Source organism: Salvia hispanica, chromosome 4 (assembly GCF_029641045.1).
Source record: "Salvia hispanica isolate PSC_SH4W2 chromosome 4, Shi_PSC_v1, whole genome shotgun sequence".
In the NCBI taxonomy this organism is placed as follows: Eukaryota; Viridiplantae; Streptophyta; class Magnoliopsida; order Lamiales; family Lamiaceae; genus Salvia; species Salvia hispanica.
Window position 1 is genome coordinate 53,463,826 of NC_142695.1, and position 22,740 is coordinate 53,486,565.

A 22,740-nucleotide genomic window follows, 5' to 3' on the forward strand; every position below is an offset into this window, starting at 1 on the left:
TTTGTTATAATAAATCCACGGATCTAGAAATTCATTTCGATTATCTTACACAACAACTTCAAGAATATTACACAGAAAATAGTGAACTTCATAGGAATACTAAACGGAGTAATTATAAGAAGAAGACTAATTTGAATCATCTACTATATTTTTAGATTAGAGTGATGAAATTTTTTTCCCATAATTTGTATTTTTATGTACACATAAAATTTTATCTACCATATTCTGATTATTGTACAACAATGAAAATGTATTTGGATAAGTAGCGATAATGGGGTGGATTTGTTTATGGTATTGGGTTGGGGGACGGTTTATTTGACCAAAAACAACAGTCCAAACTGCCGGCATTTTGGTCTTTACTTTATTACTTAGTTTGCTGCTCAAATTAGTCCACCTAAATTTTGTTCTATTGTATATAGTTGAATATGTGTCGTCATTTATAATGATTTTTTTGACATATAATTGCTAGAATTTTTGTTTTTTTTTTACAATAATATGATTTGCAACGAGATACCAGATATAACAAAATATCTGGTCGTTAATTAGTGCTGGTGGGATCATGCATGCAGACATCCTCCTTAGTGACAAAATCTCTTGAAAGATTATAATTGGGTGATAATGAAATTAATAGGATGATTAGAGAATATTTTATTAAAAGTAATTACTTAAGCAATATTTAAGTTGACGATTAATACTAAAAATAGAATTTGTAGGGACGAACACAATTAAGGTCGAAGCAATATTGTCCGTTGTCGTTAGTTCATAAAGTTTTTCCTTTTTTTCACACTTGTGTCACACTTTATCAGAAGCTTACGCCAACACTGATGAGACCTGAGATCATGTTGAGCGACTTCTGTAAAATGAACGAGATGGTGCTGAAGATGACGCTACATACAGACGACCTGCATCGCAATTAAGTACAGCTAATTAAACTCTATTGGCGGATCTAGATCCACCAAATTAATTTTACTAATAAAAAATATTTTTATGGAGAATGAAGATAAAAGCAAAAGTTGGAAGAACCACCACTATAACAATATGATCCAGAAACCCCTCTTTATCTAATTTTAAAATGACATTCTGTCAACTTTCTCTTTCCGGCCAGCACCAAACCAGTCCAAAAGAAATGGTAGATTAAGACGAAGAACTAGTTTGTTACAAATGTTTTATAAATCTCGATCTACAAAAATTCTCTGAGGTATTTTGTTTTTTTCTAGAAATTATAGTAGTAAAAGAGATAGGGAATAAGATGTGTGAATTTTATATCATGAAAGGGATCCGAGGGTACTAATTATTTATGGGTACTAACTACTAATTATTTATGGGTACTAATTATTTAACTATGGAATGTACATTAGATAAATGCATAAAAATGAAATTTAACACTGAATCTGCAAGCTATATAACTCAAAATGTATTGATTTATGGAAAAACATCTTATTAGACTTCGTTGCATAACATCTATTGATGAATTGGTATAAATTCTAAAGGTTGTGTAGGATTATATTTAGTTCTATATGCATTTTGACACACATTGAGAGTATTGTATATATCTCAATTTTTTAGACAAAAACTTTGATGGACATGCTCATATATTACTTGTGCTATACAAGATTAATGATGTTAATTATAGTATATCTCACATTGAATGTGGTGTTTAATCGTTAAAACATAACGTTAATTTGCATATTTTCCCATGATGCTCACTATATATGAGCATCTCTTTTTATAATTCAAAATTACAAAATTTCTTTATTTTAATATAAGTATGGTACGGTCTCCTTGTAATAGTAGATCGACATATAATTTTTATTGTTTCGATCCAAGATATTTAATTCTTTAATAATGATGGGCCCTGAGAGTAATTGCACAATAACTAGAATTATTATTATTTTTATTATTAGAGGGGGCATCCATTGAAGAGACTTTATTAGAGTAGAATAGACTACGTACCTAGTTTTCACATATAATATTATTACTTTAATTAACCCACAATCTATAGTTACGTTATTGGGTGAGATATTAAAAAGGAACCACCCAATTCATAGACATGGGAAGTCACAATTATGGGAAAAAACTATGCCGCCCATTTCTTTATTAATTATTGTGTTTATTGTTTATCTTAATCTTGTCAGCGCATTAATGCACATCATTTAATTTTCTTAATTACTATGATTAGGCCAAGTTTTTTTTTTCCGTGAGTAGGTTAGTCGATGTTTGTCCTAACTCCTAACAAACATGCAAGAGTACTACACGTGTACCCAAATTAAATTAAAGGGTAAATATTTAGTTTTTTATCCCATTATTTTCATTTTCATTTTATTCAACTCTTCAATTATTAGCCATCTTAATTATTTTTACAATGCAAAGGTATCATTAGATTCTCAATTTAGTTTGGGTTCAATTAATCTTTGATTAAATTGAATAAGCTGAGATTTTAATTAATCTGAAATTCAATTGAATAGTTAGATGTTAATGAACGAATAACCACAAATAAAGTTTAGGTATTTTTGATGATAAGTAATGCTATAACATATAAGTTTCACCGGCCTATTCTTCAATTGATCAATTGAAATCATTGAATCCTTATTTTATTGTTTCAATTAACTGATTCAATAATGATTTCCCCAATTGATCAATAGAAAACAAACTAGTATTATTGTTATTTTATTTAAAAAATTTATAGACATTCACAAGTTATTATAACTTTTAAGTTTAGTAAAATCAAAGAAAAAGGGGATAAAAAATATGGTAAATGAAGTTCTTGACAAAAAGAATGTGAGATAAGCGTCCATTTCCCCCAATTGGATTTGTAGAAAAGCAGGAATATGTGGGTATATAAATTCGGAAATTTAAATGGAGCTAAAAAAAATGTTAATGTTTTTGGCATAATAGTTATAGTATTTTTAGACGAATCATTTATCAAATGTGTTTGTACGGTTTTCTCTGAAAAAACTGTGGACGAACAGCCACATTATGGCCACTTAGCATTACTCTAAAATGTAAGAGTTTGTTATCACAACTTGACTATAAGTTCGAATTGGAAATTTAGTTCGAACTAAGATTCATATAGCTGGAAGCATGATCCAATGTGCAATCACATGCTGAGAATTTGAAATTTGTACTAGACCCTAAAGATCAAAATTAAATCATGAATTCTTGACAATGTGCTTCTACAAATTTATCTGTGTTCAAGATAAAAATTAAGTGTAAATAGAAAATCAACTTGGGCCGGGCTTTTGGCCCAATACCATATAATAGCTGTTAATGGGCCGAATTAGACGCCCAATAAGGAACTATCAGAGGCCTAAACACTAAACCAAATATAAGCTCAATTTATGATAACTGGGCCAAAATATATGGCCCAATTTATGATCAGTTTTTCCATTTGTACGACCGATGAGCAGTACTTCCTTCGTCCCAAGATATTAGATACTTATTTTTTTTAGAATTCAACATATTTGAGTTATTTATATTTATGGTAAAAATTTATTTTACTACCAACTCCATTTACACTGCTAAACACCATCTCTTAAATTCCTGTCCCCACAAAGAAAGGGCTTTAATATCTTGGGACCGAGGGAGTAAAACTTAACAATATAGTATTCCTGTCCCATAATCAAGAGCGACACCACGATTGTGTGTGGCTCTAATTTAATGATGTAAGAGCACTCCCAATGGAGTTCCCTAAAAACTCCCTTATTTCTCCCTAACTCCTGCCACATCAGCGCCACATCAGCACCAAAATTTATCCCCAGTTTTTAGCCAAGTGCTACATTGGTTTCTCCCTTATTTCTCCCTTATTTCTCCCTAACTCAACATTTCATTTTTACATCATTATTTTTTATATTATTTAATTTTCCCTACAAATGTATTTAATAAATAGACTAATAATGAACAATTCATCGTTGTATTAATCATTGGAAAATATAATACAACGAGAAAAAAAAAACTACAAATAAAAAACGCAAATAAACAAAGATTTAAAAAAAAAAAATCTAAGACGGAGGGGCCGGAGGGGCGTCGGGATCGAGCCCCAGCGTACTCTGCAGGTGTTGGATGCATTTCCAGAGGGCCGCCTTTTCTTCAGGGGTCCCGCCGCCGGTGAAGTACAGCGTGTACATCTGGGTCAGATTGGCGACATTGCTCGAATAAGTGGCTTTTTCTAAGTCGATGACGGATTCCGACGCGACTTCCGACGTTGCGCCCTTCCCCTTCCGCCTCCCCTTCGCCTTCTTCACTCCCTCCGGGCGCTCGTGCGGACCATCCCCACTCAAGTCGATGTGGGCCGCGCTCCCCTCGCTCTCCGAAACGCTAAGTCGCGAGCGCACCGATTTCCCGTGCAGCGCGTCGTGCATTCCCGTCCGGAATTTGGGGAGATCCTTCAGCTTATCGTAGATGTTCCAATACTTGAAGCCCTTCGTCGACAAGTACTGGCTACTATACATCCGGATGGCCTCATCTCGGACCATGTGCTCGTTCTGGCCACTCGTCATGTGAGTCATCAAGTTAGAATAAATACCGTTGAAGTGCCCGCAGTCCCTCATGAGGCGCTCCCAATGCCGACGGATCGCCTCGCTGCCATGGTCCTTCATTGAGGCAGTCTTGTGGCTCCTGTACTTCGCGGCAATCCGCTCCCAGAATATGATCTCAGTCTGGTAGTTGCTGCGCTCCGCGTCCTGTGACGTGTCCGCCCAGCAGTCGGCTATCAGCTCGGACTCTTGCAGAGTGTAAGTAGTCCTTACCCGCTTCGGCCTCTCATCGGAACCCGTATCAGTCGCAGCCGACGACGCCGGCGCCTTCCCCCTCCCGCTCCTAGAAGGCGGCTCGGTGGGCGTTTCTTCCACCTCGAAGTCCTCCGCGCTCAGTGTCGCGGCCTGAGATTCTTGGTCGCCTGGGGTTGATCCGGGGGTGTCGAACTGGGGCCGATACACATCGTCGGCTGGAAAGGGCATTCTGCCGGCAGAGTTGAAGTACGGAGAAAGTCTCCGCGCCGGAGGAGTCTGCAAAGGAGACGGACCCCCGTATGGAAGTTGGCCGGGAGGAGAACCCATCGCCAACAACGACTGCATCCACTGCTCGTTTGCTTCATCCGTGTTGGGAATTTGTGAACTCGACTCTTTCCCCTTACCCTTATCCTTACCCGATCGGGAACTTTTCTTCCAAAAGCTCATAATTTTGATGAAAATTGAAGATTGGGAGAAGAGATTGAAAATGGAGAGAATGAAGATTGTGGGTGATGAATGGAGGAAGTGGAGGAAATATTTATAGGGGTGGAATGTAAAATAGCCGTTGGGTTCAAAAAAAAAAAAAAAAAATTTTAATTATCGCCGATTATCGCCGAGCGTCGCCACAGTGGCCGGCGATCGCTCGGCGATAATCCGGCGTTAGAACGCCACTCGGCGAAGCAACGGCAACATTATCGCCGAATTATCGCCGACTTCGCCACAATGGCCGGCGATAATTCGGCGATAACCGGCGATTTATCGCCGAGAATTCGCCACCTCCATTGGGAATGCTCTAATGTGACTATAATTCTGGGGACAAAAATACAAAGTGCTTAACCTCTGTGATCAACTGATGTTCACAGCATCCCACATGAAATTGACTTCACCAAGTTTAATTTCTGCAGTTAATTTCAAAGAAGTAAGAATTCCTAGTTTTTCGTCGTGAGCTAAGCTGAAAATGGCGTACCAATGCAGCAATCTGGTAGCAGCACAATCGCGGCCTCTAACTCATAATCCTCGCTTGCCCAGGTTTAATTTCTCACCTCTCCTTTTCATATCTACTTTATTTTGCACAAATACATGCCTTCACTCCCATATTCAACTAGCAGAGTCGATTTGGATGTTTTCCTTAACAATTTTAAGTTGATCCTCTTATAATCTCGATTGCTGGACCTTTCGATTGACTAGAGCTGACCTAAAAAAGTGAAATTGTTCTTTGATTATATAAATACGTAATTTCAAAAATGCTGATCTAAGGGGTTGAATTGGAATACTTTTTTAATGTTTGGGATGATTTGATGAGGTGTGATTCTGAGCATTCTCATCAACCAGTATTTATAGCTATGAAATCACAGAATCCAGGAAATTTAGACCTTCAAACACTCCTTGATGCAATGGACAGGACACAACACATTGTTAACAAAACTTCCAAATGCACGCGAATAATGACTGCTTGTCACTGATACATTAACTGTTTACATGTTCATGATTGGAGGTCAAATTGGTAGCATATTTACATTCATCTTATTATATTTTTTTACCATCTGGATTATGTATATACTTCATAGAAGTTGGTTCTATGCATTCACTTTTACGACATTTGCTATAATATACATAGACGGAATTCTGTCGTCAAGATGAAAACATGAAAATAAGTGAAAGTGAATGTGTAGCACCGGCTTCTGTCTGTGTACAGATGGTAGAAAATTGTATAGCATGCTATGAAGAGCTAAATACTCTCTATATTTGGACTAGGAGAATTGTCAACAGAGACATGTCAGATTGCTGTATTGAGCAACCTACATCTGTTAGATTTGGAGTTCAGACAGCTATCTCAGGTCTTGTGGCATCAGTTGTATTGTTATCTCAGACGGACATGGTTAGTGCTCTATTTTCTATTGGCGTGCCATGTCTATACTCCGACGTATGAATGAAACATGCGTCCTTTCATCTGTTTAGCAGTTATCTCTCTCACAAAAGCTTGCTTTACATGATAATATTGTGATTGTGAAAAGAAATAGTCAAACCTATTCCTCATATTTTAGGCTGAATTATTGGATTTCCACCATCAAGCTTTCTGAAAGCTTCCCAGTTTATAAGACAGAGAAAGTAGTAATCTTCACTTAGTTCTACTGTGTTCTTGCTGTATTTATGTCGTAGGATCTAAGATGCATCCGGTCTTATTGATATGTACTACTAATAAGTTTTTATTTTCAAGGAAACGGCTCCTCTACATTATATTTTGAGGCAATCGATATATCTGTCATGTATTCCAATTAAGAGAGAAACATGTAATCTGAGTCTATTTCCATATATAGGAGTAGTATAATTTTTTTTCAATCAACAGGCCACAGCAACAAATCTGTCTCAAAGTAATATAATATTCCAATTAGCAAGTGTTACCGACAACAAGCTGGTTCTTCCTTCCGAGACTGATGAGCAAAATGGAAAGATGATGTCAATGAGAGGAATGTCTGTGAAGAACTTTGATCCAGCCAGATATGCTGGGAGATGGTTTGAAGTAGCTTCTCTTAAGCGTGGGTTTGCCGGGTCAGGTCAAGAAGATTGCCACTGTACTCAGGTGAAACGGAAAAGTTTGCAAACCACTATTTAAGGGCCAAAGTGCCTATGTGCAATCTATGAGGAGATGAGTGCCTTACATTGAGAAATAAATGAAGAATTATGTGGGATGAAAAAAAGAGGGAACTTTGTTGTGTCCATAATCATCTCTTGCAGTTATATTGCTTTCCCAATTTTTAAATTATTTCATTCTGACTTAATTTCAGGGCGTTTATACATATGACATGGAAGCACCCGCGATTCAGGTCGACACATTTTGTGTTCACGGAGGGCCTGATGGTTATATTACTGGTATAAGGGGAAAGGTCCAATGCCTTTCTGAAGAAGATAAGGATAAGACTCAGACGGATCCTGAGAACGCGGAGATGATCAAACAGAAGTGTTTCCTCCGTTTCCCTACTTTACCGTTCATCCCCAAGGAACCCTATGATGTAATAGACACTGATTACGACAACTACGCCCTTGTTTCTGGAGCCAAGGACAAAAGTTTTATACAGGTGAGCTCGTACGTGCTTTATGTCTTTACAAGTTCTTCAATCTCCTTTTGTTGATGTCTACTTTGTTTCTTCGGTATGCATAAGAATTTGATATCCTTTGATGTAAATGTTTGCTAGCTTCTAGTGTTCATGGTTCGCGATTCTAGGTTTTTGATGACTGATTTTCGTGGTGCGTGTTACGTTTTCAGATATACTCGAGGACCCCTAACCCGGGAGCAGCATTCATAGAAAAGTACAAATCTTCACTGGCGGAGTTGGGTTACGATCCTGACAAAATCAAAGACACCCCACAAGACTGTGAGACTATGTCGAATAGTCAGCTTGCAGCGATGATGTCCATGTCCGGGATGCAACGAGCTCTCACCAACCAGTTCCCTGATCTTCAGCTAGATAAGCCTCTTGCTCTTGATCCGTTCACCAGTGTCACCGACACTCTCAAGAAGCTCCTCGAGCTTTATTTCAAGCAGTGACATTCTATGTAAATCCCTCTCCAAATGACACCTGACCCTTTGTACAATACAGCATTGATCAAACTCGTCTCAATTTCCCGTTCATTGGGCGGTTATTCAAGATTACTCAAGATTGAACTGACTCGAGATTACTAACGTACCATGAAACTAAGTTGTATCGAATCCATCCAATCTAAGAATCTAAACAAGTTCATCATCAAAGATGGAATCGAATGAGGTTACGTGACATTGCATCAATATCAATTCGAGTAATCGAGCCCAGCAGCATATCACAAAATTAAGTCTCGTATTTAATCCATCAAATCGAACACTAACTCGAAAAAACAATACACATAGAATGCATAGATAAGTGCAAAAGTTACGAATAAGAGGAAGAAGAATTAGGCTTTCTGAACAGAAAAGCCTAGAATGAAATCCCTAATTTCGTCGGAGGCGGCCCGATCCAAGGCAGTGCGGCCGTCGGCATCCTTGACGGTGCAGTCAGCTCCAGCTCTCAGCAACTCCTCGATTTTAGGCTTGTCGCCTTCGGATGCGGCCAAGAGCAGCAAAATGTCGACGGGATGGATCTTCTGCTGCAGAAGAGCCTCCATCTTATCATATGTCCCCTCCACCGCCAGCATCCCCATGTAATTGAAGTACTGCCACACATCATAATTCGTAAATTCATCTCACGAAATTGAAAATTGAACCAAAATTAGAGAGAAATGAGATGAGAGGAACCTGTTCGACGTCGTCGCGGTCGAAGTCGTCGCGAGCCTGGCTGCCGTAGATGCCGGCGCCTTCAGCGTCGACGCCGTTTTGGCCGAACCTGAACCAGCAAGTGGTTCGGGAACCGGAGGTGGGGCCCAATCTGGTTGGGTTGCACCATCCAATGGTTCGTGCGGAGCCAGCAAGGAAGTGGCGCCTGAGCTGCGGAGTGATGGAAGCAGGAGGTGGAGATGATGAATTATTGAGGGAGAATTTTGGTTGGAGAGTGGAAGGAAATGATGATGATGCCATTTGCTTTTTTTTGCGCTCTTGATTTTGAGATTTTTCAGTTACTAGTAATATCCTCCCACAAACCTTATCGCTTGTCAATATAATCAAAATTTCGTTTTAAAATAAAGTATGTATAATTATGAAGCCAATAAATTCAACAAATCAGAGTGGCGCAGCGGAAGCGTGGTGGGCCCATAACCCACAGGTCCCAGGATCGAAACCTGGCTCTGATAGAGTAGCTTCCATGTCACATTTTTTTTATTTATAAACATTTGCATCACTTTTTTTTTACTACTATAGTTTTTGGTTTTTATTTTTTTGCATCACTTTTATTTTACTATTTTTGCTACTATAGTTTTTGTTATTTTGTGTGAAGTCACTTTTTTTTATTTATAAACTTTTGCATCACTTTTATTTTACTACTATAGTTTTTGGTTTTTATTTTTTTGCATCATTTCTATAGTTTTTGGTATTACTACTATAGTTTTTGGTATTTTGTGTGAAATTTTTATTTTTTTGCATCATTTCTATAGTTTTTGGTATTACTACTATAGTTTTTGGTATTTTGTGTGAAATTTTTATTTTTTTGCATCATTTCTATAGTTTTTGGTATTACTACTATAGTTTTTGGTATTTTGTGTGAAAATAGTGTAGCTTCTGTGTCACTTCTTTTATTTGTAAACTTTTGCATCACTTTTTTTACATAGCATTAATGATTTTTTTACATTTCAAATGCCAATATCATTATAATGTAAATATAGAAAAATTATTGTATCACGGGACCAATAAAGCCTCAATACTGGACTCAAAGTTTCAAATGTCAATACTAGAAAACTGAAGGTCGAAGGAAATATGAATGATATATAGGTTCGTGGAAAACATATACTCCATCCTTGTCCACAACTTACACTATTGGTGGACAATAAAAGTTTTATTGTAAAATTTGTTACGTAGGACAGAAATAGTGAGAAAAAAGTGTTTATGATATTGCTAAATTCTCGTCCTCTACTTAGACTACTGGTTGTAGACGACAAGAATTTTATTATAAAATCGGAACACATAAGAGCACTCCCAATGGTGCCGGCTAAAAGTCGGCGTTTTTTTCGCCGTCTATCGCCGACCAATGGGAGAGGTCGGCGATAATTCGGCGATTTTTCCTCCCGTTTTATCGCCAACCGGCGAAAAATCGCCGAATTATCGCCGACCACTGTGGGCGATAATTCGGCGATAAATATATTTTTTGTTTTTTTTTTAAATTTCCCCCCTATAAATACACACATTCTCTTCATTCTCTCCCCATCCTCATCCCTTTTCTCTCTTCATCCTCATCCTTTTTCTCTCTTCATTTATTTTCTCTCTCTCCACCACGCCCATAGAATTGTGGGCAAATAGAAACCGCGCCCACCGCCCTTGAATTTTTTTACTTTGAATTTTTTTTTCCATTCCTGTACTATTTTTTTTTATTAATTTTCGTCGTTGTAATGTTTACCCGTGTTTAATACAACGAACTTTATTACTATTATTTGTTTTGTCTTATAAATTAAATTAGCTAGCTTTATTATATACAAAAATAAAACAATTAAATTAGTGATGATGTAAAAATGAAATGTTGAGTTAGGGAGAAATAAGAGAGAAATAAGGGAGAAATCATTGGAACAGTTGGCTAAAAGTTGGCTAAAAACTGAGGATAAATTATGGTACTGATGTGGCTCTGATGTGGCAGGAGTTAGGAGAAATAAGGGAGATTTTAGGGAAACTGCTGGGAATGCTCTAATTTATCAAAAATAGAAAGCAGCTAATTTTTCTTGGAGGACCTAAATAGGAATATAAAACTACCAATCTTTCTAAATGATTCATATGCATAGAATATATCCAACATTAATATTTAACCTATACTATTATATAATCTAAAAAAACATTTATCATACTCATTCAGTCCTATAAATAAAAGAATTTGAAAATACTCGAGTATTACTGCAAAATCGGTAAATAGAAGAGGCATCGAAAAAAGTAATTTAAATATTGTTAAGTAGAGAATAAAAACCACCTTATTATTGAAAGAAGCTTTATCAAAAATGAAAGTCAAATGTTTTTAAGAAACGTACCAAAACAACAAAAATAGACTATTTTTTGGGACGGATGAAGTATAAAATAGTTTCATTTACACATGCCACACGACGGTTCAAGGGGCAGTCTTGCGGCTTGGCCTCAATCCTCATACTCCGCAACACCGGCTCCTCATTTCTGGTCTTAGGTTCGGCCCCTTTTTCGACACGTTGTGAGTGCCCTAGACGTAGAAGGAAAAAACTATATACATAGATGCTCCACGACTTGCTTTTAATTTTCTTCTTTTATCATCACTTCCTCTCATTATTAATTTTCAACACTTCCTCTCATTTTTAATTTTCAATTCATAAATTTTGCTTGTTTTTCTAGTTGCTGGCTGCCTGGCTCTGAACTTTATGTCCAGTCCACTTTATTTTCATTAAATTGAGATACCTAATAACCTACGGAAATAATATCAGCAATAATAAGATGTAGTACTAGATTGAACTAGAACTAGGAGAGATCTATGTAGTAGCCAGTACCCACCTATTGTCTTTCTTAAAATGCACATTGTATTCTTAGGTTGAATATTAATCGAAGGCCGAGATTACTATAGTAGTAACGAAAAGATCATGATTCATGTAGTATTGATAATACTCCATCATATAAATGTTGAAAATATTGAGATTGTAATAAAATTGTCACACTACCATGTATTCTTTAAAATTATCATATCGTTTAAAATATTAGATTCAATTTTATATGCAATATCATCTACAACAGAATATATCCAAAATTACACTACTTCAACAAAAAAGCCCAACAAGATTTTCATTTCCATCACATTTGCATTGTAGGGACACAATTAAATGATAACTTAATTAGTACCTTTATTCACAAATTAAATCTTCCCCCATTGCCTGCCTACCTGTGACCAGATTAATAAACTGAATAAAACCATAGCTGTATTGAGGCAATATAGGAAATATTTATAGGTCATTCATCACATTCCCATGATCAAAAGACCCCCCCAAAAATTACTAAAATATTGAGTTCACATGATGAAGCAAACAACATTCAAGTCAACCTAAACAAGAAACATTATCTACACGCACCATTCTTCCCTAACAATTCAAGAAAAAATCACAAAAAATTTTCAAAAAAATAAATAATTTCCAATCGTTGTTTACACCTACTTCATTCAAACTGGGGTTGCTAGGACCATCCATCAGCAGCACATGATCTGTTTCACATAATTAAGAGTAATAATCATCACCAATACTAAATTCAACCACAGTTAGAGCAAAAGCAAACAACATAAATAGATGCACATGAATCTAGTGACCACTCTTCCTAGTTCACTCTCCATAAAAAGTCATAACCCCTTCTCAAAAACAAACCTACACATAGCTAACTAACATGCCTCACACTCCTACCGAGACGATGCCTTCGCCTCAGACACTGACATTCCCTCCTAGGATAAAAGAGTTGCCTTATCCAGTGGCGATAGGGACAAGAGGTACCGTTGGATCTCTCATCATGCGGGAGATAGAGTACTTCAGCCGTCTCCAGTTAGGCCACAACAAGCCCCTGCACCAGCTAGGCAACCAGTTGTCAGGATCCAAGCGAGAGTCGGCTATTACCAGTGTTCCTGAGAAGAAGAAGAGAGCAAGCAACAAGCTCATACCGAGCATGTGTTCAATGGTGGAAGTAGCGGAAAGCAAACAGGCAAAAACAGCTTCTTCCGGATTTGCTTACAGGAGTCTCAAAGCGGATGTTAAGAGGTCCCAGTCGCAATCGCAGGCTTAGTTAGCCGAAGCTTTCGGATAGTTTAGAGAACCCAAGCTTCTTTAGGCGGTTTGTTATTGGTTTTTTCCATGTTTTTTCCGGATTTCCACAATTTATGTCAACGATTTCAACTAAACCAGGGGCCCTCCTGCTAGGTTTTTGTCTTACAGGAGTTCCGTCTAACGACATGTTATCAGCTGCGAGCATTGGGATGTAATGAGTTCTTCCAGTTCGATGATGCTTTGTCTTCCTTACTGGTTCGGGGCATTTACCATTTTTGGTATTAACTGCAGCGCTGCTGCTTCCTTCATCTGTTGATGTTCTGGATTTCAGTTTTCTAGGAGCAATGTCACTGGCTGAAACGGCAACAGAAGTAGATGCGGAAGGCGCCTTAGATGCTGATTCTATTTCTCTAGACATCAGAGCACTGATTTTCCCAGTTGTACCTACTTTAACAGATCCACCTCCTCCCCTTATGGCTTCTAACGTCTGAACCATAGCGATCTTACTTTTGTAAAGATTCAGTAGGGATTTATTTCCGAATGAAGTTTCTCCGCTTTCTTTTTTCAGTGTTTTACAGATTCATCTGTTCGATACCAAAAAGAGCATCATCAGCACACAAGTCCGAAATTCATGTAGCAAATGCAGCACAGTACTCAATTTTCATCATAACGAAGTTTTAAAAAACTGATGTAGAAAAGGGAAATGATCAATGTTCTTCACATAGTGATGAATACAGAATACTATCAACTTTGCTAGTAAACAAGGATAAATTAGATGCAGTCCTTGATAAGTTAGAACAGGAAATATTTTCTCCATATTCTTCTTATGGCTATGGGATGTTATCATGTTAAACACGACGTAATTGTTTCCGTTATCGAAGGCATCTTTTAAAATAATCTTAAATTCTACCTATTGATAGAGAACTATAGTACTAAACATAAAACCAAGGCTTGTCCAATCTCTTATACTATGCTCCTCAAACACAGACTTGTAAAACCCAAAACTGCAAAAATCCGACAAACTATCAACATATTCGAAGAAATAGGACTTGCACTCGTACGAGTTCCACAAATTTATATACAAGTAAACGACTAAGGTCCCCACTAACCTCCACACTTGGAAACATGAAATAATACCACATCCACACCACAGATTCCGGAATGTTGGACAACAAAGGGGATAAGATGTAGGGCATCGACAATTTTGAGCTACGGCTAATGTCGGTTGAGTGCTAAGCCTACCTCCCTAGAAGCACCTAATCATGGTTAAATGCTTGCTAAAGCTGCCTCTCTAATACAACACACCATCCAGATCCAATTCATCACAACATCACTAAAACATCACAACACCTGTTTACTAAACTACAATTATGGATTTTCAATTTGTTTATCGTTGAGTTTTGAGTTAATGTGAATAAGTGAATACTCCTCAGTACTCATAAAAGCCAACGTGATATAATGAATGCATTGAGGTAAATGTTTTCAAACGAAATAATTTCATTCAAACACAAGCACCTAACAATTAGTTGATTTCACCATAAATTAGATGTCTTCACCATTAAAATATAGAAGGCACAACCCAACCACCACAAACCCCTCAATTCATAAACAAATAGCTAATCTATGCATAAATTCTCTTATTTCTTAAAATCTATAAACAGCAAACATCGGATTAAAAGAGAATCGAAGCAGGAATAACAGCAAACCATAAGATTCGAGCGGAAGAATCATCAATTTTGCATTTACTGACATGAATAGGTTGAAGCTTACCAGCTATAACGCATTATCTGGAGATGGGAATCAAAATCTTGGCTTTAAAACATCCAGCCGGGATTGAAATTTAGTGGCTAAATCCACAGGGGAGCTTCAAATCTGAAAAAAGTCCCTTTTATTTGAAAACCTCATCAATACTCTTTCACTATTTCTATTGAGTTCAACGGTAAGAATATTTTTGTGAATTGTGATTCAATGGAGCAAGTGCACGTTGATGATGCTGTCCACGCTCTCCCACGTCTTTTATGATTTTTGTTTTTATTTTTTTATTCATTCTCAGTAGGAAAATTCAAAAATCTGATATGAAAAAAAAACCAAATTTTTTAATATATGGAGTATAATTATAAATCTAATAAATATAAAATATTAAGCAATTTTAATGATATTTGAAATTGGTATCCGGAAAAGGGTGTTTGCACTCTTAAGTTTCTGATTTCGAAACATTACACCGCGGTCATGTTTGGATGTTATTCTGTCTGGAAAAGTAATCTGAAAAAATACAAGATATCACATCATATCCTATGCCCCTCGGCCCATAAAGGGCATATAGTATATACTACATCTGTCCCATAAAAGATGTATTATCATTTTCTTTTTTAGTTTGTCTAAAGATGTTACATTTCCATTTTAAGAAAAAGTTCACTCACGATAAATAAATATTATATTCTCTCTTTCCACCTAACAGACAAAATAAAATTTCCTAAAATTCCGTGTCATCTCACAAGTGTGACATCTTTTGTGGAGGAAGTATGTTTATGTTCTCTCTTTTAATCACTACTGTTTTTATTTCATTAAGCATAACTCACATACAGTTTTTGGGACATATTATAGGGCATCCAAAAATGAAATCATTGGGACGAAGAGAGTATGAAGTTTTATCCCCAAATAGCAAAATGCTAACTAATGAAGTTAGTTAAATGAAACAATCTCCCATATTATTGAATGAATCGATGTGTTAAGTGTGTAGACCAACAAACTTCATATTTGTGTTACATCATTTACATTCAACATGGTAGTAAAGAGAGGCATTCAACAATTCAATTTAACTGGGTCAGGATATAGGGTTGTATTTGCACGAGTAACCAACGATTGGAGTACAAAATCGAACGATTGCTCGGGAACTGCATATGTTCGAGTTGAATACTCTTGTAACATACAATCAATTCAATTGAACCTTAATACAACCCATTCCCCCAATTTAGTAACTGATTACTCATGCTGATAAAAATTCTAATGCAGTTACGACGTCCGAAATCAACGGCCGCGATGGAGCATCTTCTTGAAGACACATCGCTGCAATCGCGAGAGCTTGGTACAACGACTTCTCCGGGTACTCCCCTTCCAACAATGGATCCGCCATCGTGTGGAATTTCTTCTTGTCTTTAAACAACGGTTGTGCCTGCATGCATGCAACAGTATAAAGTGCAACTCAGTTGATAAAACGTTTATTCTTCAATCAATAATATTGCAGTTGAGTCATGCATGCACGTACCCATTCGATCAAGTTCTGCTCTTGACTAGGTCTATCATAGTCAATGACTCTCCGACCGGTGATCATCTCGAGAAACACGACCCCAAAACTGTACACGTCAGACTTGGTGGTGAGTTGACCCGTGGCAGCGTATTCTGGGGCGCAGTAGCCGTACGTCCCCATTACCCGGGTCGAAACCTGGGGTCTTTCTCCAACAGGGCCGATCTTGGCTAGCCCGAAATCCGAGAGTTTAGGGTTGAAGTTGGCGTCCAAGAGTATGTTGGAGGCCTTAAAGTCTCGGTAGATGACCGGAGGGCTCGCGGTCTCGTGCAAGTACTCGAGCCCTCGTGCTGCGCCATGAGCCACTTGCATCCGGGTGTCCCAGTTGAGAGGCTTCTTCTCTGGGCTCAAATCTTGATGTGGTGAAATGAATTAGGTTAATTTATTGATTAATTAAAGAGGTTGGATTTATTAATTGTAAGGAGGAAGAGAAGGTGGTTTACTTAAGAGATGATCTTCTAATGAGCCGTGGAGCATGTACTCGTAAACAAGAATTCGTTGATCGCCTTCAGAGCAGTATCCGACCAGACTTACGAGGTTTTGATGGTGAAGAAGACTCAGCATCATAACTTCTACTAGAAACTCTCTGTTGCCTTGGAATCCATTTCGGTCTAATTGCTTCACTGCCACATCCTATATATATATATAGAAGTAGGGCAACAAAGTTAGTTTATTACTTTTTTATTAGACAATTAAATGTCTCATTTTGGCATAAGTTAGTTTAAATGTCTCATTTTTTTGGCATAAGTTTTAAGGAAGGTAAGTTTGGATAAATTAGTGAAATCTGAGTCCCAATTACTTTTGTAACGGATGGTGCGTCGTATTTGTGACATACTTTCATCTATAATTTTATTATGAATGAAATATTGTTTTTTAACGTCTAATGCAATGCTTTTAGTATTCACGATGAAATAACGCACCTCATTTTTTCCTTGAATATGGCCTTTGTAGACCCTCCCGAAGCCGCCTTCGCCCAACAAATTATCGGCATCAAAGCTGTTCGTGGCGACAGACAGGTCCTGGAACGTGAAGATCTCGGCAGATATATTGTTCTTCCCAAGTTTCTCTATCTCTTCCGCTACATACTTTTGCCTTACGCTATCTGCAAATTTAATCCTCCATCAATTAATTCTCTTCTAATAAAACATGAACATCAACATTAAAATAATGGGACAATGCCAAAATATTGAAGAAAATGCAAAATGAACAAGCAATAAAAGTACCAGTTTTCAAGGATAGATTAGCAATGGGAGCAAGGGTTTTTGTGTCCTGGAATGGTTTTGTGTCCTTCGCTTGTGGCATGCAACAAGAAAAGCAGAACATCCTTCTTCGTCACGATCTTCTCAACCCCACCATTTCAATTAAAATATATAAATACCCTCGATGAACAATCAATTAATCAAAATTGGCATAATGAATCTCTTCAGCCCTCGATAAACCAGCGCTCGCTCTGGTCTCTCGAGAAGCTCAAGAAGATTCAATGGCGTCGTTTAAGCTCTCTTCTGCATGCCCTCGTAACCGGTTGTTTTCAACATATATTTTGACTCTCTCTGTATGCTAAAATTAGCGTGTGGGTATATGCATTCATGTATGGGTATGTTTCCCTATAATATAGTGATTCCAAGGGTAAGGAACGTTTCTTCCCTTGCTTTGTCCGTTCATTATTAAAGGTGCGTGATGCACCCCGTGACAGAGCCATACATTTTACGTTCGAGGGACATTTCTACCTTATTCAGTAAAATTCTCTTCAAATATAAACATAAGTTTAACTCACAGTACACGTTATTTTAATCATAAAAAATTGTTATTTTCATGATTTAATTGTCTCAAGACTCTAAATATACAATGCCACAGTTTATCATGGGAGACACACAAAATTATTAGGCTGGAAAATGATACGAATAGTTTGAATGTTGATCAAACAAATATGACATAGCAAGTAGTAGTAATATGGAGTACTATATACTTCATATACTATATCTAATTTGAATTTCCTAGCATTAATTCTATACTGAAATACTAATTGAGATTATGTTGTTGATTTATTGATTCCAATTTCTATTCAATTTATGTGTTGTTCGCTCTAGTTCTTGATATTGATACTTGATTTAGTAAAAGGAATAAAATTTGCAATACTCTTTTTACATGTGAATTTTTTTTGTAAAAGGAATAAAATTTGCAATACTCTTTTTATATTAATTTAAATTTGGAAGAAAAAAAAATAGTATTTTGATCTTTAAGTAATTTATAAAATTAATAACCAATAACCATTTTGATGTATTATAATGAAAAAAAAAAACTCGACAAATCTGACCACAAATCATCAGTGGATAATCACCTCATCACTTCAATTTCAATTTGAAACGTTCCTATACAAATACATGCACCAAATTTCACATAAAACAAAAACTATCTCCAACTAATGAATATTCCCTGCCAAATCCTCAATCAATTATTCCCCATATGTATATAAAAAGAAAAAAAAGGGTTGAATAAATAAATTAATTAGGATAATAAAGATGTGGCTTCAGCTTCAGCTTCATCTTCCTCGGTCCAACCAGCGTTGGGCTCAGTCCAAGACCTGGGCCTCACACCAAACCTAAAGAAAATCAGCATTTCCAAAATCTCAAAGAATTTAGAAGCATCCAACACCTCATTCCACACCCCGCTCACGATGCAGTAGTTGTTGTTGTACGGCGCGCGGTGGTGCGCCGCGTGCTGCGTCCGCGACACGAGGACCCCGGCGTCCTGCAATGCCGCCACTAATGGCGGCAGCTTGCTCCGCGTCGTGTGCGCCCACGCGTGGGACTGCTGGCTGAACATGATGAACCCCGAGCATGCCGCCACGAACGCCAGCGCCGTCGCGTCTCCGCATATGAGGTTTATGGGGGTGACCGTGAACGCCACGGCGCGGGCGAGGGCGTGCAGGTTGTTGGCGAACTGGCGGCGCGTGATGGTCCACGGCCACCTTCAAATCAAGAAGATACAAAACTAAAATTAGAATATAAGTTTAAAATTGGAATTTTGAACGGTTTGTGTAACGGCTGATAGAAAATTGGAGTACTTTATTTGTCCACAGTTAATTGATATGAGTTGACTTAGCTCGGGTTTTTAGACACATAATGGTAAATTAGTAGAATAAATTAGTGAAATATGAGTCCTACTCCGCATTGATTTTACAATAAAATATATACTACCTCCGTCCCCTAAATATTGTCCAACTTTGATCCTGCACGGATTTTAAGAAATATAACAAAAAGTGAGTTGAAAAGGTCAGTGGATTTTGGGTCCTACTTGTATATATTAGTTTTATAATAAAATATGAGTAAGAATGAGTTAATGGAATATGAGGTCCACTAATAAAAATGATAAAAAGTGAAATGGAACAAACATTGGGAGACAGACGAAAATGAAAAAATGAGACAAACTTTTAGGCGGAGGTAGTACTTAGTATTAGTTAGTAGAATGCAAGATTTATTACCGAAAATAGAACTTCCTCCGCCTAATTAAAATGACACATTAAGACATAATTCTATTTTTCGAAAATAATAGCTATAAATTTTTCACAAATTAATACATTGAACCACTTTCTCTTTCTTTAATTAAAATATTCATCTCGCTCCTCATTTAATATTTTTACCTATCTTTTTTTCTTTTCAATTAAACACAGTAATCAACAATTTCTAAAATTTTGTATTGGCCAAAAATATATCATTTTAGTCGGAACGAAGGGAGTAGTAAAAGTTTCAATTAATCTTGGACAGATGACAAAAGAAAGTTATGTCAAATGTGAATAAAGGGAGTAATTACTCTTTTTGTATTCTATTTTCTTATCATACCTATGATGGCCCTGGAATGCGTCGATCTGGGCGCCAAACACGGGCGTCTCGGCGCCGCCGTAGTTGTCTATGCCCCAGTGGTAGACGCCGGAGCCGAGGTCAGCCAGGACGTAGCCGAGGAGGGCGGCGAGGATCGGCTCGAGGTAGGTGTGGGAGACGGCGGCGGCTTCGATGGACTTGGATAGGGAGATGAGGACGGTGGTGCAGCCGCTGGCCAGCCATGCGCGGTGGGACCAGTTTGAGCGGAGGGTTGGGTCGTTGGGGAGTGGCGGGCCGGGGGCGAGGGTTATCGGGGAGGGATTTGGGCGGCGGGGACGAGGCGGGGCGGTGGCGGAGGAGTGAATGCGGGTGGGAGGGGCGATTTGGTTGAGGATTCGGGGGTGGTGACGTTGAGGTAGAATGGCCATTGGAAATAGTGGTGGAGATGGAAAGAGTAGAAAAAAGTGTAGTAGTGATGGGCTACTTCAATTTGTTTTATTTTTTGATAATAAAATTGATGATGAAAATATGGGAGGGTGATAGAATAGGATGGAAAATTATTTGTGGATATAGTTGGAATTTGAATGAGGTCCAAGTGTTTAAGGTGAAATAAATTGTTGTGGTGTATGGGAGGGATGCGTGGGGCTATTAGAGTCGTGTACAACTAATACAAGAGTCGCACAATTAGCTGGCGGCGGTGATCAACCTTGACTATTTTATAGTAGTATTGTTATTATGAAAATAGCACTATTTCGAAGTACTCATTTCGATCCAATTAAATTAAGTTAATAAGAATATTTTTTTTCATGATGTACTAACTAAATTATATTATTTTTTAAAAAATAACATAAATATCTAATTACTTTTACTTTATTTACATGCATATTTTATTTTAATTTTATTTAATTCATTTAATAAAATTCATATTATCCGTGTTCGAAAATGACATAGTCTTTATTTGTATATCCCACTCTGCATATCATAAAATGAAAGCATCGTGATCTCTATTATATTCTTTCTCTATCCAGCTCACAGAATAAAACTCAATAAAATTTCATGCTTAAAAAATACTTTACTCTAAATGAAACAAAGAGATTATAATAATATAAGCTATAAGCAATGAAAATCATAAAGGTTATGCAATAAAATTACGCCAATACAATTAAATGCATGATAATATTAATAAATAAAGTTGATACAAACAAAGATATATCAATATAATAATAAAATATTTGAAAATTTGTGCCTAAAAATTAATATCGCCGCCAAAATGTATTTGGAAGAATATATTATTACAGTATGTTATACTCCCTCCGCGGTTCGGTATTATGAGATGCATTTGAGTTTGACACAAACTTCAAGAAATACTTTCTCACGTCTCGGATAATTTGTCTCATTTTGATCGGGCATAGAATTTAAGAAATATAATGAAAAATGAGTTGAAAAAGTTAGTGGAATATGAGTCCTACTTTTATATATTAGTTTTATAATAAAATGTGAGTACGAATGAGTAGTGAAAATGAGGTCTATTACCAAAAATAGTAAAAAAGTGAAATGAAACAAAATATATGGGACAGATTAAAATGAAAAAAATGGGACAAATTATCTGGGACGGAGAGAGTACAAACAAGTGAAGGAAAAAATATAGTAAAATGTAAGATTTATTTTATAAATTCATTTTATAATAAAATGTGAGGAAAATAAGTTATTAAAATGTCATATCTAGCAAAAGTGTACTAAGATTTTTAATTATGAATGAATTAAAATAATAAAAAAATCGAAATTTCTAATGGCAACAAGAGAAAACAAGTTTTAGGATGAGAATAAAATACTCCAAGTTTTAGGATGAGAATAAAATATAAATAGGCTATATGGGAGGGTAGTTAGGCCAATTAATGAGCTTGTTCATTAATAATTTAATTCTAAAATATTGCCTTTCTTTTTATTAACAATAGAGTAGACCGAAGGCTATTCTTCCTCACTATGCACTTCTTAGAGCATAGCAATGGTGACTGAGCGATCGCCCCCCCCCCCCCCAAAAAAAAAATCAGCTCCCACCGTCTCCCATTACGGGGAGGGAGCCGGTGGCCACTCCCTTCCACCTCCAACCGAGGCCCGTTGCATCGCCTTAGCCGATGGGTTTATCGGCCCTCATTGGTTCACCGATCGGCCTCCATTGCGAGGTCATCGGAGCGATGAGGGGGCGGTCTCTTTTTTTATTTATTTATTGTTGGAATAATTGAGTGAACAATTACAGGAAGCTTTCTATGATGATTAACCGAGAATGACGGAGAATGAGCATAAACTGTAGAGCGGAAGCGTACCTTGATCCATAACGAATTGAACGGTGGAATTGCTTTGCAACGGTTATGGATCTTCCAAACGATCAAAGGCATTCTTTGCAATAGTCTCCCGAGAGAATACAGAGATATCGAATGTTCTTCTGACGTCTGGGGACCATAACCCTAGCTTATATTTATATTAAATATAAACCCCTTTATTTTCTATTCGGTCCTTCATCAAATTGAAA

At 37.1% G+C, this 22,740-nt stretch overlaps 5 protein-coding genes and 1 non-coding gene across 9 annotated transcripts; 2 read left to right on the forward strand and 4 right to left on the reverse strand.

Moving 5' to 3' along the window:
• The first annotated feature begins 5,585 nt into the window (after nt 1–5,585).
• Nucleotides 5,586–8,395, forward strand: CHL (chloroplastic lipocalin). Its single transcript, XM_048094853.2, has 5 exons — nt 5,586–5,756; nt 6,483–6,606; nt 7,075–7,308; nt 7,514–7,804; nt 7,993–8,395. Exons 1-5 carry the CDS (start codon nt 5,686–5,688, stop codon nt 8,272–8,274), a joined length of 1,002 nt encoding a protein of 333 aa, XP_047950810.1. The 5' UTR covers nt 5,586–5,685; the 3' UTR covers nt 8,275–8,395.
• A 146-nt stretch (nt 8,396–8,541) lies between these two features.
• GDC1 (Ankyrin repeat family protein) lies at nt 8,542–9,318 on the reverse strand. The gene is made up of 2 exons (XM_048094855.2): nt 8,995–9,318; nt 8,542–8,912 (listed from the first exon to the last, which is right to left on the reverse strand). Exons 1-2 carry the CDS (start codon nt 9,271–9,273, stop codon nt 8,655–8,657), a joined length of 537 nt encoding a protein of 178 aa, XP_047950812.1. The 5' UTR covers nt 9,274–9,318; the 3' UTR covers nt 8,542–8,654.
• Nucleotides 9,319–9,413: 95 nt separating this feature from the next.
• TRNAM-CAU (transfer RNA methionine (anticodon CAU)) lies at nt 9,414–9,485 on the forward strand. Its single transcript has one exon. It is a non-coding gene; the product is annotated as a tRNA-Met (tRNA).
• A 2,944-nt stretch (nt 9,486–12,429) lies between these two features.
• Nucleotides 12,430–13,584, reverse strand: LOC125196183 (hexon). Of its 4 annotated transcripts, none has more exons than XR_016137747.1 (3): nt 13,057–13,584; nt 12,822–12,949; nt 12,430–12,541 (listed from the first exon to the last, which is right to left on the reverse strand). XR_016137747.1 is itself a non-coding variant. In XM_048094591.2 (1 exon), the coding sequence occupies exon 1, from the start codon at nt 13,582–13,584 to the stop codon at nt 13,108–13,110; it is 477 nt and encodes a 158-aa protein (XP_047950548.1). In that variant the 3' UTR covers nt 12,545–13,107. The 4 variants fall into 4 exon arrangements, 1 of the variants encoding a protein (XP_047950548.1); XR_016137746.1 differs by having other exon boundaries at nt 12,822–12,888; nt 12,986–13,584; XR_016137745.1 differs by having other exon boundaries at nt 12,822–13,584.
• A 2,287-nt stretch (nt 13,585–15,871) lies between these two features.
• LOC125196182 (Protein kinase superfamily protein) lies at nt 15,872–17,918 on the reverse strand. The gene is made up of 5 exons (XM_048094590.2): nt 17,616–17,918; nt 17,313–17,494; nt 16,836–17,025; nt 16,354–16,745; nt 15,872–16,260 (listed from the first exon to the last, which is right to left on the reverse strand). Exons 1-5 carry the CDS (start codon nt 17,713–17,715, stop codon nt 16,075–16,077), a joined length of 1,050 nt encoding a protein of 349 aa, XP_047950547.1. The 5' UTR covers nt 17,716–17,918; the 3' UTR covers nt 15,872–16,074.
• Nucleotides 17,919–18,702: 784 nt separating this feature from the next.
• On the reverse strand, nt 18,703–20,758 carry FADA (fatty acid desaturase A). Its single transcript, XM_048090408.2, has 2 exons — nt 20,232–20,758; nt 18,703–19,360 (listed from the first exon to the last, which is right to left on the reverse strand). Exons 1-2 carry the CDS (start codon nt 20,636–20,638, stop codon nt 18,898–18,900), a joined length of 870 nt encoding a protein of 289 aa, XP_047946365.1. The 5' UTR covers nt 20,639–20,758; the 3' UTR covers nt 18,703–18,897.
• Nucleotides 20,759–22,740: the final 1,982 nt, after the last annotated feature.

Excerpts from the sequence above, each read along its gene's own strand:
- CHL (XM_048094853.2), top strand. The coding sequence starts at position 5,686 with ATGGCGTACCAATGCAGCAATCTGGTAGCAGCACAATCGCGGCCTCTA. Across the intron at positions 5,757-6,482 it reads CATAATCCTCGCTTGCCCAG|GAGAATTGTCAACAGAGACA; the intron begins GTTTAATTTCTC and ends TATTTGGACTAG. Across the intron at positions 7,309-7,513 it reads AAGATTGCCACTGTACTCAG|GGCGTTTATACATATGACAT; the intron begins GTGAAACGGAAA and ends ACTTAATTTCAG.
- GDC1 (XM_048094855.2), bottom strand. The coding sequence starts at position 9,273 with ATGGCATCATCATCATTTCCTTCCACTCTCCAACCAAAATTCTCCCTC. Across the intron at positions 8,913-8,994 it reads ACCGCGACGACGTCGAACAG|TACTTCAATTACATGGGGAT; the intron begins GTTCCTCTCATC and ends GATGTGTGGCAG.
- LOC125196183 (XM_048094591.2), bottom strand. The coding sequence starts at position 13,584 with ATGGTTCAGACGTTAGAAGCCATAAGGGGAGGAGGTGGATCTGTTAAA.
- LOC125196182 (XM_048094590.2), bottom strand. The coding sequence starts at position 17,715 with ATGTTCTGCTTTTCTTGTTGCATGCCACAAGCGAAGGACACAAAACCA. Across the intron at positions 16,746-16,835 it reads ATTAGAAGATCATCTCTTAA|ATTTGAGCCCAGAGAAGAAG; the intron begins GTAAACCACCTT and ends CACCACATCAAG. Across the intron at positions 16,261-16,353 it reads AGCAGAACTTGATCGAATGG|GCACAACCGTTGTTTAAAGA; the intron begins GTACGTGCATGC and ends GCATGCATGCAG.
- FADA (XM_048090408.2), bottom strand. The coding sequence starts at position 20,638 with ATGGCCATTCTACCTCAACGTCACCACCCCCGAATCCTCAACCAAATC. Across the intron at positions 19,361-20,231 it reads GCATTCCAGGGCCATCATAG|GTGGCCGTGGACCATCACGC; the intron begins GTATGATAAGAA and ends CTTGATTTGAAG.